Here is a 17,862-nt window from a genome sequence, read left to right on the forward strand (position 1 = left end):
GCCCAATACCCGGAAAGCAGGCTTCTTACTGTGTAGGAGTCCAATAACAACAATCAACGTCAATATCACACCTCCGGGCTTGTCTGTGTGCGTGCGTGTGTGTGTGTGTGTCAGATGAAGGCTAGTTGCTCTATAATTAAGTGTAGTGACAGGAACAGTTCCAAATCACCCAACCTCGCAACTATGCCCACCCAACCACCCAGCAAGCAGACAATTAATTTATGTCCCAGCTAAAAACTAGCTGCCAGACAAGGACAACAAAAGGCATCCTTAACTGTAGGAGGCACCAAGACAGTGGGTAAAATTAACACTGAGTCAAAGACATTCAATTTAGTCACGTCCCTTATATGTAGTATTTAAAAATATTATACCAACGTTTGGGTTCATGGGTTCATGGTTTGGTTCGAAACGAATGTTAAATCGGAGCAGCGATAATTTTTGCTTGCGTTTGCAGCCCTGGATTTTTGTCACACGAACTTTCAATTGTGCCCATGGTGTAAGCAAAAAACGTATAAAATAGCAGGGTTTTCTCTCTTGAAAGTGTGCTACAATTTGATTTGATTTGGTTTACAAATTGCAGGGAACTTTGTGTCTTTATTGTTCTTTTGCACAGTAATTAAATTGAAAGCCCGCTTTTGGTATATCCGCTCTTTGCCCCGCCCCTACACAAGATTTTATTTCATTTAATTTTGTTTCATTTTTTTTTCAGATTATCGCAAGTGCCTGCACACGGACGTCTTTTGCAATGCGCCTGGTGGAGCAGCTCCTGCCGAGGGCAACCGTCTGACTGGGCCGTGTGTGGCTAAGGAGAAGCGCTGTGATGGCTACTTGGACTGCCGTACCGGACGCGATGAGGATGGCTGCAACGGGGTCGCCTGCCGTTTGGATCAATTTCGCTGCGCCAACGGTCAGAAATGCATAGATGTCTCGCAGAAGTGCAATCATCGCAACGACTGCGGCGACAACTCGGACGAACAGGGCTGCAGTGAGTATGCGATAGACAATTGATGAGACGGCATGCCTAACACCGGGTCACTTCTGCTCCATTTATTCCCCTCGCTGCCTGTAGACTTTCCACCTTGCCACCATGCGCAGTTCCGCTGCACGAATGCACTGTGCATTCCGTACAACTTCCACTGCGACGGCTATCACGATTGCGCCGATGAGAGCGACGAGGCCAACTGCACGGCCATCGCCTGTCCCGACAACAAGTTCCTCTGCCCACGTGGCGGCGTCAATGGTGCGCCCAAGTGTATCCTCAAATCGCAGCTGTGCGATGGCAAGCGTGACTGTGAGGATGGCAGCGACGAGGAGACGGCCTGCTGTAAGTACTCCCCGCCCCCAACCCCCAATCTCACCCTCTTTAAATGAAACCCCTCCAAAAATCATTCTTTCGTATGTATTTTGTAGCTATTGCCTCCTGTCCAGCGCTGAGCTGCGAGTTCAAGTGCGGCCCCTCGCTGACTGGCGGCGTCTGCTATTGTCGCCCGGGCCAGAGTCTGGCAGCAGACAATCGCACCTGCGTGGATTTGGATGAGTGCGCCGAGTGGGGCCACTGCGACCAACTGTGCACGAACACTCCCGGCAGCTATACCTGCCAGTGCGCTCAGGGCTATAGGCTGATGAACGCATCCAAGTGCATTGCTCCGGATGCGAACAATCTGCAGCTGATCTTCGCCCATGACCGGGCCATCATGCGCATGTACGCCCACGACAGTGAGCCCAAGGTCCTCGCCAATGCCACCGCCGCCGCTGGCGTTGCATTCCACTATGCCCGCAACACGCTATACTGGTCGGACATAAAGACGCGGAAGGTACAGTCATTGCCATTGGATGTGCTCAATAGCGCCGTGGCGCCGTTGGATCAAACACTGCCTGGCACTTGGGCGCCTGTGGCTCTGGCCGTTGACTGGGTGGGTGACAAGATCTATGTTGCAGATCTGGTGGGCCAGAAGATTGATGTCTTTGAGTTAAGCGGCCATTGGCATGCCGTTGTCCTGGGCTCCAATCTAACCAGTCCCGCCGATCTCGCGCTTGACCCCACCGCTGGACTTATGTTTGTTGCCGATGGCGGCCAGGTGCTGCGCGCTCACATGGATGGAACGCACGCCCGCTCCATTGTCTCCGAAGCGGCCTACAAGGCCAGCGGCGTCACAGTGGATATAATTAGCAAGCGCGTCTTCTGGTGCGACTCACTATTGGACTACATCGAATCGGTGGACTACGAGGGTGGCCAACGTGTTATGGTGCTGCGTGGACAACAAGTGCCTAGCCCCTCAAGGTTGGCGCTATTTGAGAATCGAATCTACTGGACGGATGCCACCAAGCAGGGCATAATGTCCGTGGACAAGTTCGAGGGGCCCAGCTCCATTCAGGTAACCTACAAGGCCAAGGATATACGCGAGCCCAAGGGCATCATTGCGGTGCACGCGCTTAGCCAACCGCATGTGTCCAATCCTTGCGGCAACAACAACGGCGCCTGCAATCACATGTGCATCGTTACGGCCGTCAAGGGAGCGCCGACAGGTCTCGGCTTCCGCTGTGCCTGCCACACTGGCTACCAGCTGCAGACGGATCTCAAGAACTGCAAGCTAGTTCGCGAATTCCTTATGTATTCGCAGCAGCGCTTCATCAAGGGCAAGGTACTCGAACCCGTTATTGAGGGATTCAGTGATGCCATTCTTCCTGTTGTCTCTCGACGTGCCCGTTTTGTTGGTCTCGACTTCGATGCCCGCGACGAGTTCATTTATTACTCGGACGTACTACAGGATGTCATCTATCGTGTGCACCGTAACGGCACAGGTCGTGAAATCGTGCTGGCCTCGCAGAATGAGGGTGTCGAGGGTTTGGCAGTGGATTGGGCCTCGAAGAATCTCTACTACATTGACTCACGCAAGGGCACACTCAATGTGCTCTCCACACGAAACGTGACGCACCGGCGCACACTACTGAAAAACCTAAAGCGTCCGCGCGCCATCGTTGTGCACCCGAATCGCGGCTACATATTCTTCTCGGAATGGGATCGTCCCGCCAATATAACCCGTGCAAACACCGATGGCAGCGGCCTTTTGGTTTTCCGCAATGTGACCCTGGGCTGGCCCAACGGTCTGTCCATTGACTTTAAGGAGGATCGTGTGTATTGGTGCGACGCTCTACTGGATCACGTGCAGCATGCCAACCTGGATGGCACGGACATCAAAACCATCAATTCGCGTCTGGTGCGTCATCCCTTTTCCATTGTGATACACAACGATTGGATGTACATTACGGATTGGCGACTGGATGCAATCATTCGACTCCACAAGCTGACCGGCGAACAGGAGGAGATGATGGTGCGCGAGCCGCAGACAAACCGACTCTACGGCGTCAAGGTCTACAGTCGCGAGGTGCAACGCATTGCCGAGACCCAACCCTGCCATATCAATAATGGTGGCTGCCAAAAGATATGCTTTGCGATTCCCATCGCTCAGAATGCCAGTGAGACGACTGTAATGGCTAACCGCTTACAATCGCGCTGCTCCTGCCCCTATGGGGAACGATTGGCCGAAGATCAAGTCAGCTGCATTCCCGACCCCAGCGCCGAGCCACCCGTCCAGCCCTGCCCCAACCTATGGGACTTCACCTGCAACAACCAGCGTTGCATACCCAAGTCCTGGGTCTGCGACGGCGACGACGATTGCTTGGATAACAGCGATGAGGAACAAAACTGTACAAGTAAGTGCCAAACTGAAGCCAGCTCCTTACTGGTGGGACGCAGTTAAAATCGGTAGAATAATATTAGAATGGTTTTCTGTAAATATATTTAACAGGAGGTATATATCTTACATCTATAAGAGGTTAAGACTTTAAATTCGTAATATATGCTTTTGCTGACCATATGCAGATCACGTTGATTTTTAATTATTGATTAATTCCTCCGCTCCTCGAATCGATAATTCCCGACATTCAGCCTAGTTTTGTGAGCATATCTCGGAGATTATACGATTATGAGCAACTTGGGAGATGTTAGCCTTGTACTTAGGTGTAGTCCTTATCCTCGTTAAATAGTTTTAAGCAAAAACAATGATGCCAAAGAGGCCTTTGGTGAGCATTGTGAAGACGGGAAGCTAAGCGTTGCTGTCCTCAGTGTCAGTATATGGGAAAGTAGCTCCAGTTCTTAAACCAAAATCGATTGTATCTCGCATAATTTAACCCAAAAGCTATTTATAGGGGAAAAAGCCTAACAAACAATTTCCCATTGTTTTTTCACAGAACCCACCTGTGGCTCGAACGAGTTCCAGTGCAAGTCGGGACGCTGCATTCCCCTCAACTTCCGATGCGATCAGGAGAACGACTGTGGCGACAATTCAGACGAGCTTGACTGCGGCAATGTAACGTGCGCCACCTCACAATTTGCCTGCGCCAATGGACGTTGTATACCCAGCATGTGGAAGTGCGACAGCGAGAATGACTGCGGTGACAGCAGTGATGAGGGCGACTTTTGTGCGGAGAAGACCTGTGCCCAATTCCAGTTTACGTGCCCAAGAACGGGCCACTGTATACCGCATAGTTGGGTGTGCGATGGGGACGACGATTGCTTTGACAAGCAGGATGAGAAGGACTGTCCGCCGATTAGCTGTCTTGCCAATCAGTTCAAATGCGCCGATTTGCGTCAGTGCGTCGAGGAGTCATACAAGTGCGATGGCATTCCGGACTGCAATGACGGCAGCGATGAGTTGGGCTGTCCCTCAATGGGTCCCAACCAATGCAACGTGGAGAAGCAATTCCGCTGCAAGTCGACCGGTCTGTGCATACCCATTGCCTGGCACTGTGACGGCTCCAATGACTGCTCCGACCACTCGGACGAGGAGGATTGCGGTCAGATAACCTGCGCCCAGAACTTCTTTAAGTGCAATAACACCAATTGCGTGTTCAAGGCCTACATCTGCGATGGCAAGGATGATTGCGGCGACAACTCAGACGAGGGCACCGAGCATGCCTGTGTGCCCCCGCCTTTTAAATGTCCCCATGGTCAATGGCAGTGCCCAGGCGTGACGGAGCGCTGCGTGAACATCACCTCTGTTTGCGATGATACGGTCGACTGTCCCAACGGTGCCGATGAGGGTGAGGGATGTGATTTGGCCGAGTGCGAGCATCAGACGGGCCAGTGCTCCAGTTTTTGCCAAAAGACTCCCAACGGAGCGCTTTGCGTGTGTCCCCCTGGTTCAGAGATCGGTCAAGATGGATTCACCTGCGTGGATACCAATGAATGCGATCCGCCGGGGCTTTGTTCGCAGCAATGCACAAATACAAAGGGTTCCTATTTCTGCTCATGTACGCCCGGCTACGTCCTGGGTCCCAACAAGCACACCTGCAAGGCAGTGAACCATACGGCCGCCTTCTTGATAATCTCCAATCGTCATTCCATACTTGTCGCGGATCTTAAGGAACAGGGCCTGGAGCGAGTGCCCATCATCGTTGAGAACGTGGTAGCCACTGCCTCAAACATGCACACGGGCACCATTTTCTGGAGCGACATGAAGCTAAAGAAGATATCGCGGCTTGACCATGGTATGGAACCGCAGGAAATCATCACCACCGGCCTGGATCTAGTCGAGGGCTTAGCCTATGACTGGATCGCACAGAACCTCTACTGGCTGGATAGCAAGCTGAACACAATTGAGGTGTCCGCAGAGAATGGTTCAAACCGTTTGGTCCTCGTGCGAGAGAATATTACACAACCACGTGGTATGTGCATTGATCCCAGCCCTGATGCACGCTTCATATTCTGGACCGATTGGGGCGAGAATCCCCGGGTCGAACGCATCGGCATGGACGGCACCATGCGCAAAACCATTATTAATACTAAGATCTACTGGCCGAACGGCCTGACCCTGGATATTGCCACGAAACGTGTCTACTTTGCCGACTCCAAGCTAGATTTTATTGACTTCTGCTACTACAACGGCACGGGACGTCAGCAGGTGCTGGCCAGCAGCCACTATCTGCTGCATCCGCACTCGCTTTCCCTTTTCGAGGACACGCTTTACTGGACGGACCGACAACTGAACCGTGTACTTTCAGCAAATAAGTTCCGTGGCAAAAACCAGACTGTCGTCTCGCACCTGATTAGTCAGCCGCTCTCCATACACGTGCACCACGCCTCGCTACAGCCCATGTACCCGAATCCATGTGCTCAAGCCCGTTGCCAGCATCTGTGTCTGCTCAGTCCAAGCGCCCAGGAGGGCTACTCCTGTAAATGCAAGCCTGGCTACAGGCTACTCAGTGAGGGTCGCTGCATTGAGGAGGAGAATCCCTACTTGATGGTCGTCAAAGGCACTCAAATTGTGGATCTGCCCCTTAATGGCGGCGATGCACGCGCTGGTGCATTGGCGCCTGTTATTGGTATCGAGAGCAGCACCGGGCTGGACTTTGACCGGAAAGGCGAGACCCTATATTGGGTGCAGGGACGAGAAAACGATGACGAGAACTGCACCATATATACCACGCCCTACGGCGGAGGCAACAAGACGCTCTTCCTGGGCATCGAGACCGGCATTGTGGGCGCACCCTATACCATCGCCTTCGACTGGCTGGGCCGTAATCTCTACATTGGCAACCGTGTGGCCAGCAACATCGAGGCAGTCCGCGTGGATGGTAAGCAAAAGTATCGTACTGTGATCTTGGCAAACGATGGCAGCGAAACCTCCGTTTCTAAGCCGAAGCAACTGGTCCTGGACCCCAGTGAAGGCAAGCTGTTCTGGATAGATGAAGGAGTACTCGAAGTCCCAGTAAAAATAGGCCGCGTTGACATGAACGGTCAGGATGCACGTGTACTGCGCAAAGACCTCAAGCATCCCGAAAGTATTGCCTTGGACATTGAGAAGCAGAGGATCTACTACAGCACCAGCCACTCAGCGTCTATCTGTTCTATGGACTACAATGGGGACGAGCACACAATCATACTCACCGAGAAACAGGCCATCGCCCGTCCACGCAGCCTGGGCATTTTAGACCACCGCCTTTACTATCTGGACCCCGATTTCGAGAAGATCGTGCGCGTAGACTTGCCACGCGGCGATAATCCGAAGACCATTGTGGACAACGAGCACGATTTGCGCAGTATGATGATCTACAAGAAGCGCCCTCTAAAGCAGCATCCGTGCCAGACGGCTAACGGTGGCTGCAAACAGCTCTGTATACCCGGGCCCGCCGCTACAAGAACTTGTGCCTGCGGCATTGGCTACCACAAGGAGAATGAAATTAGCTGCGTTGACTACAAGACATTTGCCGTTGTCTCCCAGCTGGATATGATTCGCGGCTACAGCCTGCACGACAGCGCCGAGGCCATGCTGCCAATCAGCGGACCGGGCCATCACATCCTGCACGTAGACGTCATGTTCCGCGACCAATGGATTTATTGGGCCGAGTTCAATCGTGGCTATTGGAACGGTATATTCCGCTCACGACCCAACGGCACCGATCTGGAGCATGTGGTCAAGGTTGGAATTGGCAGCAACGGCATACGCGGTTTAACCATTGATTGGGTTGCCGGCAACATGTATTTCACAAACGTGTATCCGCACGAGAACTACGTGGAGGTGTGCTGGCTGGATGGCAGCAATCGTAAAGTTCTGGTTAAGACAACCAATGATGCGCCTCGCGAGCTGGCCGTGAATCCCATCAAGCGGCTACTGTACTGGATTGACTATGGACAGCATCCGGGCATTGGTAGGGCGCTGCTGGATGGCACTAAATGGCAACCACTGGTCACCTCGGATATATCGATGCCGCGTGACCTGACAATAGACATGCAGACGCACGATGTTTTCTGGGTGGACTCCAAACTGGACACGATACAGAAGATCTCCTACAATGGCGCCAATCGGAAAATTATTCGTCGCGACCTGCCCAATCCCATGGGCATCGCCATTTTCCTGAATGATGTTTACTGGGTAGATCGCAATCTTATGACTGTGTTTAAGGCTTCCAAGCTTTTTGGCAATGATTCCGAGGTCACCCGCGTACGCACAAACTTGGAGAAGCTGCGCGACATTGCCATCTACGATATCAACAACCAGCCATCCGACGACAATAATCCATGCGCCCAACTGGGCAATGGAGGCTGCGACCAGCTCTGTTTCAGCTTCCCACCAGAGCCCTCCAGTAAGAACTATCGCTGCGAGTGCGCTACGGGAAAACTGGGCGCCGACAGTCGCAAGTGCGAGACGGTCAATGAGTATTTAGTGTTTGCCACGCGCACAGAGATTCGCGCCGTCAACCTGGATCCGCACTCAACGGAGGTGCCTTTTACACCGTTAACGAATCTGACCAATGTGGTTGGTCTGGACTTTGATTTTGCCGACAACCGCATGCTGTATACCCAGATCCGACCGTGGGCCAAGATTGCCTACACCCAGGCCAACAAGCCGAGCCACAGTGATATTAATGTGGTGCTAAGTAAGGGTATTAATCCTGAAGGCATCGCCTACGATTGGACCCAAAATAAGATTTACTGGACTGACAGCTCCAACAACTCTATCTATGCCATGAATCTGGTGGGCAGCGAGCTGGTCATGATTGCGCGCGTTGAGCGGCCACGTGCTATTGTCTTGGATCCATGCAACGGCACGCTCTTCTTTACAGATTGGGGTCGCTTCGGAACCTCCGGCAAGATCTTCCGCACAACAATGGCGGGCTCATTGAAACGTGCCATTGTCGACAAGGAGCTGTCCCAGCCGAGTGGCCTGGCCATTGACTATGACGATCGTAAGCTCTATTGGACGGATGCGGTGCGCGAGAAGATCGAGCGTGCTGATTTGGATGGACGCAACAGAGAGCTGCTAGTGGCCGCCACCATTTATCCATTCGCTATAACCGTGTTCCGAGACTACATCTATTGGACGGATCTGCAGCTGCGTGGCGTCTACCGTGCTGAAAAGCACACGGGTGCCAATATGGTAGAAATGGTTAAGCGTCTGGAGGACTCACCCCGTGATATACGCATCTTCAGCGCCGATCGGCAGAAGTGCAATGTGAATCCGTGCACAATCAACAATGGCGGCTGTGCCCAGAGCTGTCATCCGGCACCGAACGGCAAGCCTGAGTGCAAATGCGATGATAACTCCAAGGTGGTCAATGAGGGGCGCATGTGCGCGCCTCGGAATAACACATGCGAGGCCAGCAAGTTCTACTGCCAGAACGGCAAATGCATTTCACGGATGTGGTCATGCGATGGGGATGACGACTGTGGCGATAATTCCGACGAGGATCCCAACTACTGTGCCTATCATTCCTGCTCCCCCAACGAATTCCGCTGCAACAACGGTCGATGCATCTTTAAGTCATGGAAGTGCGATCACGAGAACGACTGCAAGGACGGATCCGATGAGCTGGGTTGCAGCTATCCACCTTGTGTCGATGGTGAATTTACCTGCGCCAATGGACGCTGCATTCCGCAGGCACAAGTCTGTAATGGCGTTAACGACTGCAAGGACAACGCCACCTCAGATGAAACGCACGAGCGCTGCCCCATGAACACCACATGCCCGCCCAACCATCTCAAGTGCGAGAAGACCAACATCTGTGTAGAGCCCTACTGGCTATGCGATGGCGACAACGATTGCGGCGACAACTCCGACGAGGATCCGCTGCATTGTGGTCAGCGTACGTGTCCGACGAACAGCTTCCGTTGCCCGAACCACCGATGCATACCGGCCACCTGGTACTGCGATGGTGACGATGACTGTGGCGATGGCGCCGATGAGCCGCCAGATTACTGCAAGTCCGAGGGTCGCACCTGCTTTGGGGATCTGTTCACCTGCGACAATGGCAACTGCATACCACGCATCTACATCTGCGACGGCGACAACGACTGCTTGGATAACAGCGACGAGGACAACCGACACCAGTGCAGTAAGTTACCCAACGCTTTACAAATATTAATGTAATTGTTAGTGATTTGATAAATGCAACCGAATCTATGCAGAAATAGCTAAGTATCGATTTAAGCTAATTATTCCATTTTCTGTTACGTTCCAGACGATCGCAAGTGTGACGAGGAAACGGAATTCACATGCGTGGAGAACAAGTCCTGGCAGCGCGCCCAGTGCATACCCAAAAAGTGGATTTGTGACGGCGATCCAGACTGTGTCGACGGCGCTGACGAGAACACGACGCTGCACAACTGTGCTACCCAACAGCCGTGCGGCGAGGATATGTTCACTTGCGGCAACGGTCGCTGCATCAACAAAGTACAATCTCCATAAACCATAGCTAAAAGGAGAATCTTATTTGAAATAATGCAATTGCAGGGCTGGATCTGTGATCATGACAACGACTGCGGCGATGGCACTGATGAGGGCAAGTTCTGCAACTCCAAGTACAAGACGTGCTCACCGCTGGAGTTCACATGCCAGAACTTCAAGTGCATACGCAATCAGTACAGATGCGATGGCGAAGATGACTGTGGTGACCATTCGGATGAGGTGGACTGCAAAAAGGAGAACACCACCTGTGCCCAGGGACAGTTTGCCTGCACCAACGGCCAATGCATTGACTACAGTCTGGTCTGTAACAAAGTGCCCGACTGCACGGATGAGTCTGACGAGCCGGCCCACTGCAATGTGGATGAGTGCGCCAAGGTCGAGATCAATCAGTGCGGTCACAAGTGCGTGGACACGCTCACCGGCTACTACTGTGACTGTAACGAAGGTTATAAGTAAGTATCTAGCTCAGAGACAAAATTCCGTCCGATTCCTTGTTAACCTTTGCCAATCTCTCTGGTAATGTTTTAAAGGCTTTTGGCCGACGGCAAGGCATGTGCGGATGTAGATGAATGTCTGGAACAGCCGGGTGCCTGCTCGCAGCACTGCTCCAACACGCCGGGCAGCTTCTATTGCAAGTGCGACGAGACCTACTATGAGCGCCAGAATGATGAGCACACGTGCAAGCGGAAGGACAACATTCCGCCCTGGCTGATCTTCACCAACAAGTATTACGTACGCAACATGTCCGTGGATGGCCATCAATATAACCTCATGCACCAGGATCTCATGAACGTGGTGGCCCTAGACTTCGATATCAAGGAACAGTACATGTACTTCTGCGATGTGACGGCGAAGACCATATTCCGTGCCAAGTATTCGGATGCCAATGATGATCTACCGACGGAAAGGGAAGCTGTCATCCGACACGATTCGCACGGCCTGGAGGGCATTGCCATTGACTGGGTGGGTCGCAAGCTGTATTGGCTGGACAGGCACTCGAAGAATCTGGATGTCTCCGAGCTGGACGGCACCAAGCGCAAGACTCTGCGCAGCGGCGTTGTCGATCCTCGCGCTATTGTCGTGCATCCGGGCATTGGATACTTGTATTTCACGTCCTGGCATCTGCAGGCCTACATAGCCAAAATGGGTATGGATGGCTCCAATTTTACACGCATTCTTAACTGGAATGACGGCATCGCCTGGCCCAATGCACTTTCGATTGACTATTTTACGGATCGCATCTACTGGGCCGATGCGCATTTGGACTACATTGCGTACACCGATCTGGAGGGTCGCCATCGGCACATTGTGCTCTCTGGCAACAGCGTGCCGCATGTGTTCGCCCTGAGCCTCTTCGATGACTTTATCTACTGGAGCGATTGGAATCTGAAGGCGATTGTGCGTGCCAATAAGTTCCATGGCGCAAACTACACGGTGCTCCGGAATACAACCCATCGTCCATACGATCTGCACATTAATCATCCGCTGCGCCAGTTGCCCTACACCAATCCCTGCGGCACCAACAACGGCGGATGCTCGCATCTCTGCCTGATTGCGCCACCACCGGAGTCCACATACCTGAACATCGAGGGCTACATTGAGGAGGGTGCGCCCATTTACAAGTGCGCCTGCCCCAATCAATTCTATCTGGCCCGCGACTCCAAGACCTGTATAGCCAACTGCACATCTGGTCAGCATCTTTGCGGTGGCAGCGACGAGAAATGCATACCCTGGTTCTGGAAGTGCGACGGCGAAAAGGATTGCAAGGATGGTTCCGATGAGCCAACCACCTGTGCACCGCGCCACTGCCGCGCAGGCACTTTCCAATGCAAGAACACCAACTGCACCCCATCGGCAACCATCTGTGACGGCGTCGACGACTGCGGCGATGGCAGCGACGAGCAAAACTGCGACCTACCCTGTCCGCTCTCCGACTTTAAGTGCAAGACCAGCGGCCGATGCATACTCGACAGTTGGCGCTGCGACGGTGACGCCGACTGCAAGGATGGCAGCGACGAGGATCCCCTGGTCTGCCGTAAGTATTATGATCTATCTATCTATCTATCTATATATAATTGAATCCGTCTAACTAATCTGCCAACAGATAAGCGTAGCTGCGATCCAGAAACAGAGTTCGCCTGCAAGAACGGACGCTGCATACCGCAGCTGTGGATGTGTGACTTTGACAACGATTGCGGTGACGATTCCGACGAGCCGGCGTATATGTGCCGGCAACGCAACTGCACCACTGGCTGGCAGCGTTGCCCGGGTCAGTCGAACTACCGTTGCATACCCAAGTGGCTGTTCTGCGATGGCAAGGACGATTGCCGCGACAATAGCGACGAGCTGCCAGAGAACTGTCCCAAGTGTTCCGCGGAGACGGACTTCAAGTGCGGCAATAATCGCTGCATACCCAAGTGAGTAGTTTTTTAACCAAATCGAAAGCTGTACAATGCAGCAATTCCCCTTTCCGGTTCATCATCAATTTTATTTCTCTTTCAGGCAATGGATGTGCGACTTTGCGGATGATTGCGGCGATGCTAGCGATGAGAACGATGCAATTTGCAAGGGACGCTATCGCGAATGCTCCGAATCGGAGTTCAGGTGCGGCAATGGCAAGTGCATCTCATCGCGCTGGCAGTGCGACCATGAGGACGACTGCGGGGACAATTCGGATGAGATGAGCTGCGAGGGATATCAGTGCAAGAATGGCACCTTCCAGTGCGCCTCCGGGCACTGCATTGCCAGCTATTTCCGCTGCGATGGGGATCGTGATTGCCGCGACATGTCTGACGAGGTTGATTGCCCGCCTCGATTCCCAGGCGGACGGTTCTGCCCGGAGTCGCGTTTCCAGTGCAACAACAATCTGTGCGTCTCTCTGACCGATCTGTGCGACGGCACCGACGACTGCGGCGATGGTAGCGATGAGGATCCAAAGGTCTGCAGTGACTTTAACTGCGACACGCTGCGGCGCTTCCAGTGTACCAACCATCGTTGCGTGGCCCGCTACCAGATCTGCGACGGTATCGACAACTGCGGCGACGGCAGCGACGAGAACAACATGACGCTGTGCGCCAGCAAACAGAAGCCCTGCGACCTGTATACCCAGTACCAGTGCGCCAACAAGCACTGCATCGAGCGCGCCCAGGTGTGCGATTACTCCGACGATTGCGGTGATGCGAGCGATGAGCTGGGCTGCCACCATACGAGCAGCTGCTCGGAGCAGAGTCGCGGCGGCTGTCAGCATCATTGCCACAATCTAACAGACGGCGGCTACATCTGCACCTGCTATCCGGGCTATATCATTGCGCCAGATAATAAGAAGAAGTGCGCCGATGTGGATGAGTGCGCGACGCGGCAGCACACGTGCTCGCATCAGTGCCACAACATGAACGGCACCTACTCCTGCAGCTGTCGCGAGGGCTTCCATCTGTCGGATGGCGCCAGCGGGGTATGCAAGGCTGAGAAGGAGGATGTCGTGCTGGTCTTTGCCAATGGGCCAGAGATACGCGGCCTGGATTTGCAGAAGAAGGAGGAATTCGATGTGATTGCATCCGAGAAGCGCATCGAGGCTCTTGACTATGATGCCCAACAACAGATCGTGTTTTGGGCAGATAGCTATGACAAGACCATCAAGCGTTCCTACATGGTGAATGCGTTGGACGGACAGGCGAAAATCGGTTTTGCCCAGGATCTCAACATGAAGGGCGGCTCCAAGCCGACGGCTGTTGCTGTTGACTGGCTGGCCTCGAATCTCTATTGGGCCGAAGTGGACCGCACCGGCTCCAAGCCGCGTGGTCGCGTCATGGTGGCCAAAACGGACGGACGTTATCGCAGATCGATTGTGAATGCCGGCCTAGAGGTGCCCACCTCCATAGCGGTGAATCCACAACTTGGACGCATCTATTGGGCCGATGCGGGCTCCGCGCCCAAGATTGAGGTCTCTTGGATGGATGGCTCCAAGCGCCGGCCGTTAATCACGGAGCAAATACGTCATCCCGCTGGCTTGACCATAGACTACTCTCAGGATCACATTATATACTGGGTGGACACCAAGCTGAATGCCATCGAGTCCATGCGTGCCGACGGCTCGCGCCGCAAAGCTATCGTCAAGGGCGACCAATTGCGCCATCCCGTCTCGCTTGATCTGTTCGAGTCGAACATGTTCTGGGTCACGCGCGATACGGGCGAGCTGCTGCGCCAGGATAAATTTGGCCGCGGCGTTCAGGTGGTGGTGCATCGCAACCTCGTCAATCCGTCCGGCCTCAAGGTCTACCACGAGAAACGCTACAACACCTCGCTGCGAAATCCGTGCTATGAATCCAGCTGCTCACATCTGTGCCTGCTGGTGCCTGGGGGACATCGCTGCGCCTGCCCAGATACCTCCGGTCCTCTGCCCTCGCATCGCAGCACCGCGGAGGTTATCTGCGATGCGGCTGCCGAGCGACCACGACCCGCTCCACGCATCTGCCCCTGCCAGAACGGCGGCCTCTGCAAGGAGGACGATCGCGGCGAGCTCTACTGCGAGTGCCTGCCCGACTTTAAGGGCGAGCACTGCGAGCGCAGCACGACGGGTGCCTTTGGTCATGGCGGCGCCAATGTTACCGCTGTCGTGGTGCCTATCATGGTCATACTGCTTGTCATGATGGCTGCCGTCGGCGCCTGGTATGTTATCCGCAAGCGACCCTTGTAAGTACCCCAAAAGTGATTACCCCCAATACGATTTGAGCGAAATGATGCGACCCTTTGTTTATTTATTATTTTAACAGCGGCAAGCTGGCACGCATGCCCGCAATGACATCGTCCCAGAGCGTCACATTCCGGCACGGCTCCAACGTGGAGTTCAGCGAGAGTGGATTCCCTGGCGCCTCGGCACCCGGCGGAAATGATATGGCGCCCATTGAAGGCTACAACCTGCAGACGGTAAATGCCAACAAGGCGCGCGACTTTGCCAATCCCATGTACGATGCTGTACAGCTAGGCACCACCAACGATCCGGGCATGAGCAATGGCTCAGGTAAGTGGGATGTATAAAAATGAATCGACATTATTAAGCTAAACGTTTCCCCCGATATTCGCACATTACCAGGCATCTACGATGTGCCACAGGAACCGTCCAAGTCAAAGGCCATGGGCCATTCTGGCTCCTTTACGGAGCCCGCCTCGGCTATCATTGCGCCCAGCAGCATTACGCACAAGTCATCACCGCAGCTGCAGCTGCGCACACGGGAGCTGGACCCATCAGCTGACACCGGCAAGGATACACAGTATCTGGTGGAGGAGGATAAGTCAGAGTGCTGATATAAAGCGAATCAGGCAGCGGTATCGCGACCGCTCAGCTGTCGCCGTCAGCAGCGGGCGCAGGCGCGGCCCAACAGTTATCCGCTGCACGCATAGCACCGACCCAACCAACATCAACAACAGCAGAAGCAACAAAGACAACAACAGCAACAACAACAACAACAACAACAACAACCACACCAGCAACAACAACAACAGAAGCCACAACAGGGACAGAGCAAACATCTCAAATCTTGGCATGCCACCGCCAGCGAGGGCACCACAAAACTAACCACAAAAGTCTAAAGTTTGATATATCAATCCATATATACGTATATATGATATATGTCGAGGCATAGACCACAGCTGCTAGGTCGACTGTCGCCATGGGATTGGGTATTCCCAGCTCAAGAAATAAACTGGGAAATGTTCCCCGTGCATACATATTCCAATATTAATAGTTGTATGTGCATGCATATATATGTGCATATGTATATGTATATTTGCTGCACCCCTTCGCCGCCTCCGCCCACTACCCCCACTAACCCTGGCCCGCGCTTACATATTTTACGCAAACATATCCTTCGGAGACGAATTGAAAGCAAACTGTGCTCCGTTAAACTAAAAAAAAAAAAAAAAAATAAACAAACTGTTGCAATTATTATTATATAAATTTATATATATATATACATATATATATATACACACTATACACTATACACTATACACTATACACACTATATACACTATGTACACTAAGTTAGGCGGCGCCAATTCGGTTCTAAGCTGAAGCGCCCCCGGGACACGGCCGAAGAAAAAAGCCAGCGAATCTCTAAATTTAAGCGCCCGAACAAAACCATTTTAAGAGTAAAATTTTGAGGCCCATATTCAGAGGCACTTTGTGTCACATACACAAACACACACACACATACACAGCAAATAAAAAACAAAAACAAAAAATGAAAAGAAAAACTAAACAAATCTTTGTAAAGCCAAACTGTTTTTTTTAAGCCATTTTTGCGCCAGAATGCAAAAAAAAAAATAAAATGAATTTGTAAAAAGGCATAGAATATATTTTTCTGAACGCTAAATGACAATATTAACTATATATATATATATATATCATTCTATGTGTATATGTATACCAGGCAAAAACCAACGCGACGATATAATTAAATGTATGTATGTATGTGAATTTGTATTTGTTTAAACTTTAAACAAAAGGCAGGCATCATTTATAAGCTAAGCGTCATTTTTCCAGCGCAAAACAAAACAAAACAAAAATAAATACAAAAAGCAAAAACTAAGCCACAACAACAACACAGCAATAACAAACCCTTCAAGCGGAAAATTTATATTTTTCTAAAAACAAAAACAAACAAAAAAAAAGCAAGCTTAATAACATAAATGTCAAAAACATAAATACAAAACAGGCGACAACAACAAGAAAAAAAGAACATAACACTTTTGTGCTTACAAGTTTAAACAAATGAAAGTATGTAGTTAAATGCGTATAATTTAATATTTATTTTATTACACACATTAAATATTTTAAAGTAATTTTTGTCTGTGCTACATTTGCATTTTTTTTCCTGTGGTTAAGTTTTATATGCGTAAACATTCCAAGACATTCCATAGTGCATGATCCATGTTGAAGTTTGTCAGCCTCTCTAAAATTTTGGTATTTAAATTTACTTATTATATTTTTTTAAAATATATTTTGCTTGTAGAACAAAAGCGAAGCTTTGTTTGCGTGTGTAATTAACCTTTTTTTTTTTTGTTTAAATATTTTAACTATGTAATGTTTTAATTCTTCGTTTCTCTGTAATTTGTTTGGTCGATCAAAAGTTTTGTAACTCGTGCAAATCTGTGCTTCCTTTCAGTTAAGCGTGTTTTTAGCATAAATTTTAGTGAAAGATGAACTAAATATGTATGTATATGTACGCTTTTCCAACCAAGTTGACGGCATCTGCCTATTAGACAACCTGGCTGGCCTTGCATCTATATAAATCTATATATATATATATATATAAATTGTGAAAAGATATGAAGAGAGTATGTATATTTAATGTCAAGTGAAAGAAAACTATTTGTTGAATGAAATTAATTTTTTTTTATTATACAAAAAGAAAAACTAAAGAAAAAACTAAAATAAAAAATAATAAAAGAAAAATGTAAAAAAAAAACATCATATGCGAATTCAGTTATTTTACAATTGCCCCTGCACTGAAAATATTGTACATTATTTAAATATTTTCATACACAAGATGCGGGCTAAATTTGAACACAACCTGAAATTGGTATCTATCAAATATGGTTTGATAAATGCCAACGG

The 17,862-nt window shown here is 51.0% G+C and overlaps 1 protein-coding gene across 1 annotated transcript in view; it reads left to right on the forward strand.

Annotated features, from left to right (window-relative positions):
- The window catches only part of mgl (megalin), a 162,156-nt gene extending 145,980 nt beyond the window's left edge, over window positions 1-16,176 (forward strand). The window contains exons 5-15 of the mRNA XM_064680956.1: window positions 710-985; window positions 1,070-1,324; window positions 1,411-3,714; window positions 4,252-9,894; window positions 10,021-10,232; window positions 10,293-10,699; window positions 10,778-12,282; window positions 12,352-12,664; window positions 12,750-14,936; window positions 15,017-15,264; window positions 15,337-16,176. Coding sequence (XP_064537026.1) covers window positions 710-985; window positions 1,070-1,324; window positions 1,411-3,714; window positions 4,252-9,894; window positions 10,021-10,232; window positions 10,293-10,699; window positions 10,778-12,282; window positions 12,352-12,664; window positions 12,750-14,936; window positions 15,017-15,264; window positions 15,337-15,548 — 13,562 coding nt within the window. The 3' untranslated portion in view covers window positions 15,549-16,176. The remainder of the gene's footprint in view (window positions 1-709; window positions 986-1,069; window positions 1,325-1,410; window positions 3,715-4,251; window positions 9,895-10,020; window positions 10,233-10,292; window positions 10,700-10,777; window positions 12,283-12,351; window positions 12,665-12,749; window positions 14,937-15,016; window positions 15,265-15,336) is intronic.
- The last annotated feature ends 1,686 nt before the right edge of the window (window positions 16,177-17,862 follow it).

The sequence above is a fragment of the Drosophila montana genome, unplaced genomic scaffold, assembly GCF_035044405.1.
Source record: "Drosophila montana isolate Dmon_TW-CO22-7 unplaced genomic scaffold, ASM3504440v1 contig_2178_1, whole genome shotgun sequence".
Classification (NCBI taxonomy): domain Eukaryota; kingdom Metazoa; phylum Arthropoda; class Insecta; order Diptera; family Drosophilidae; genus Drosophila; species Drosophila montana.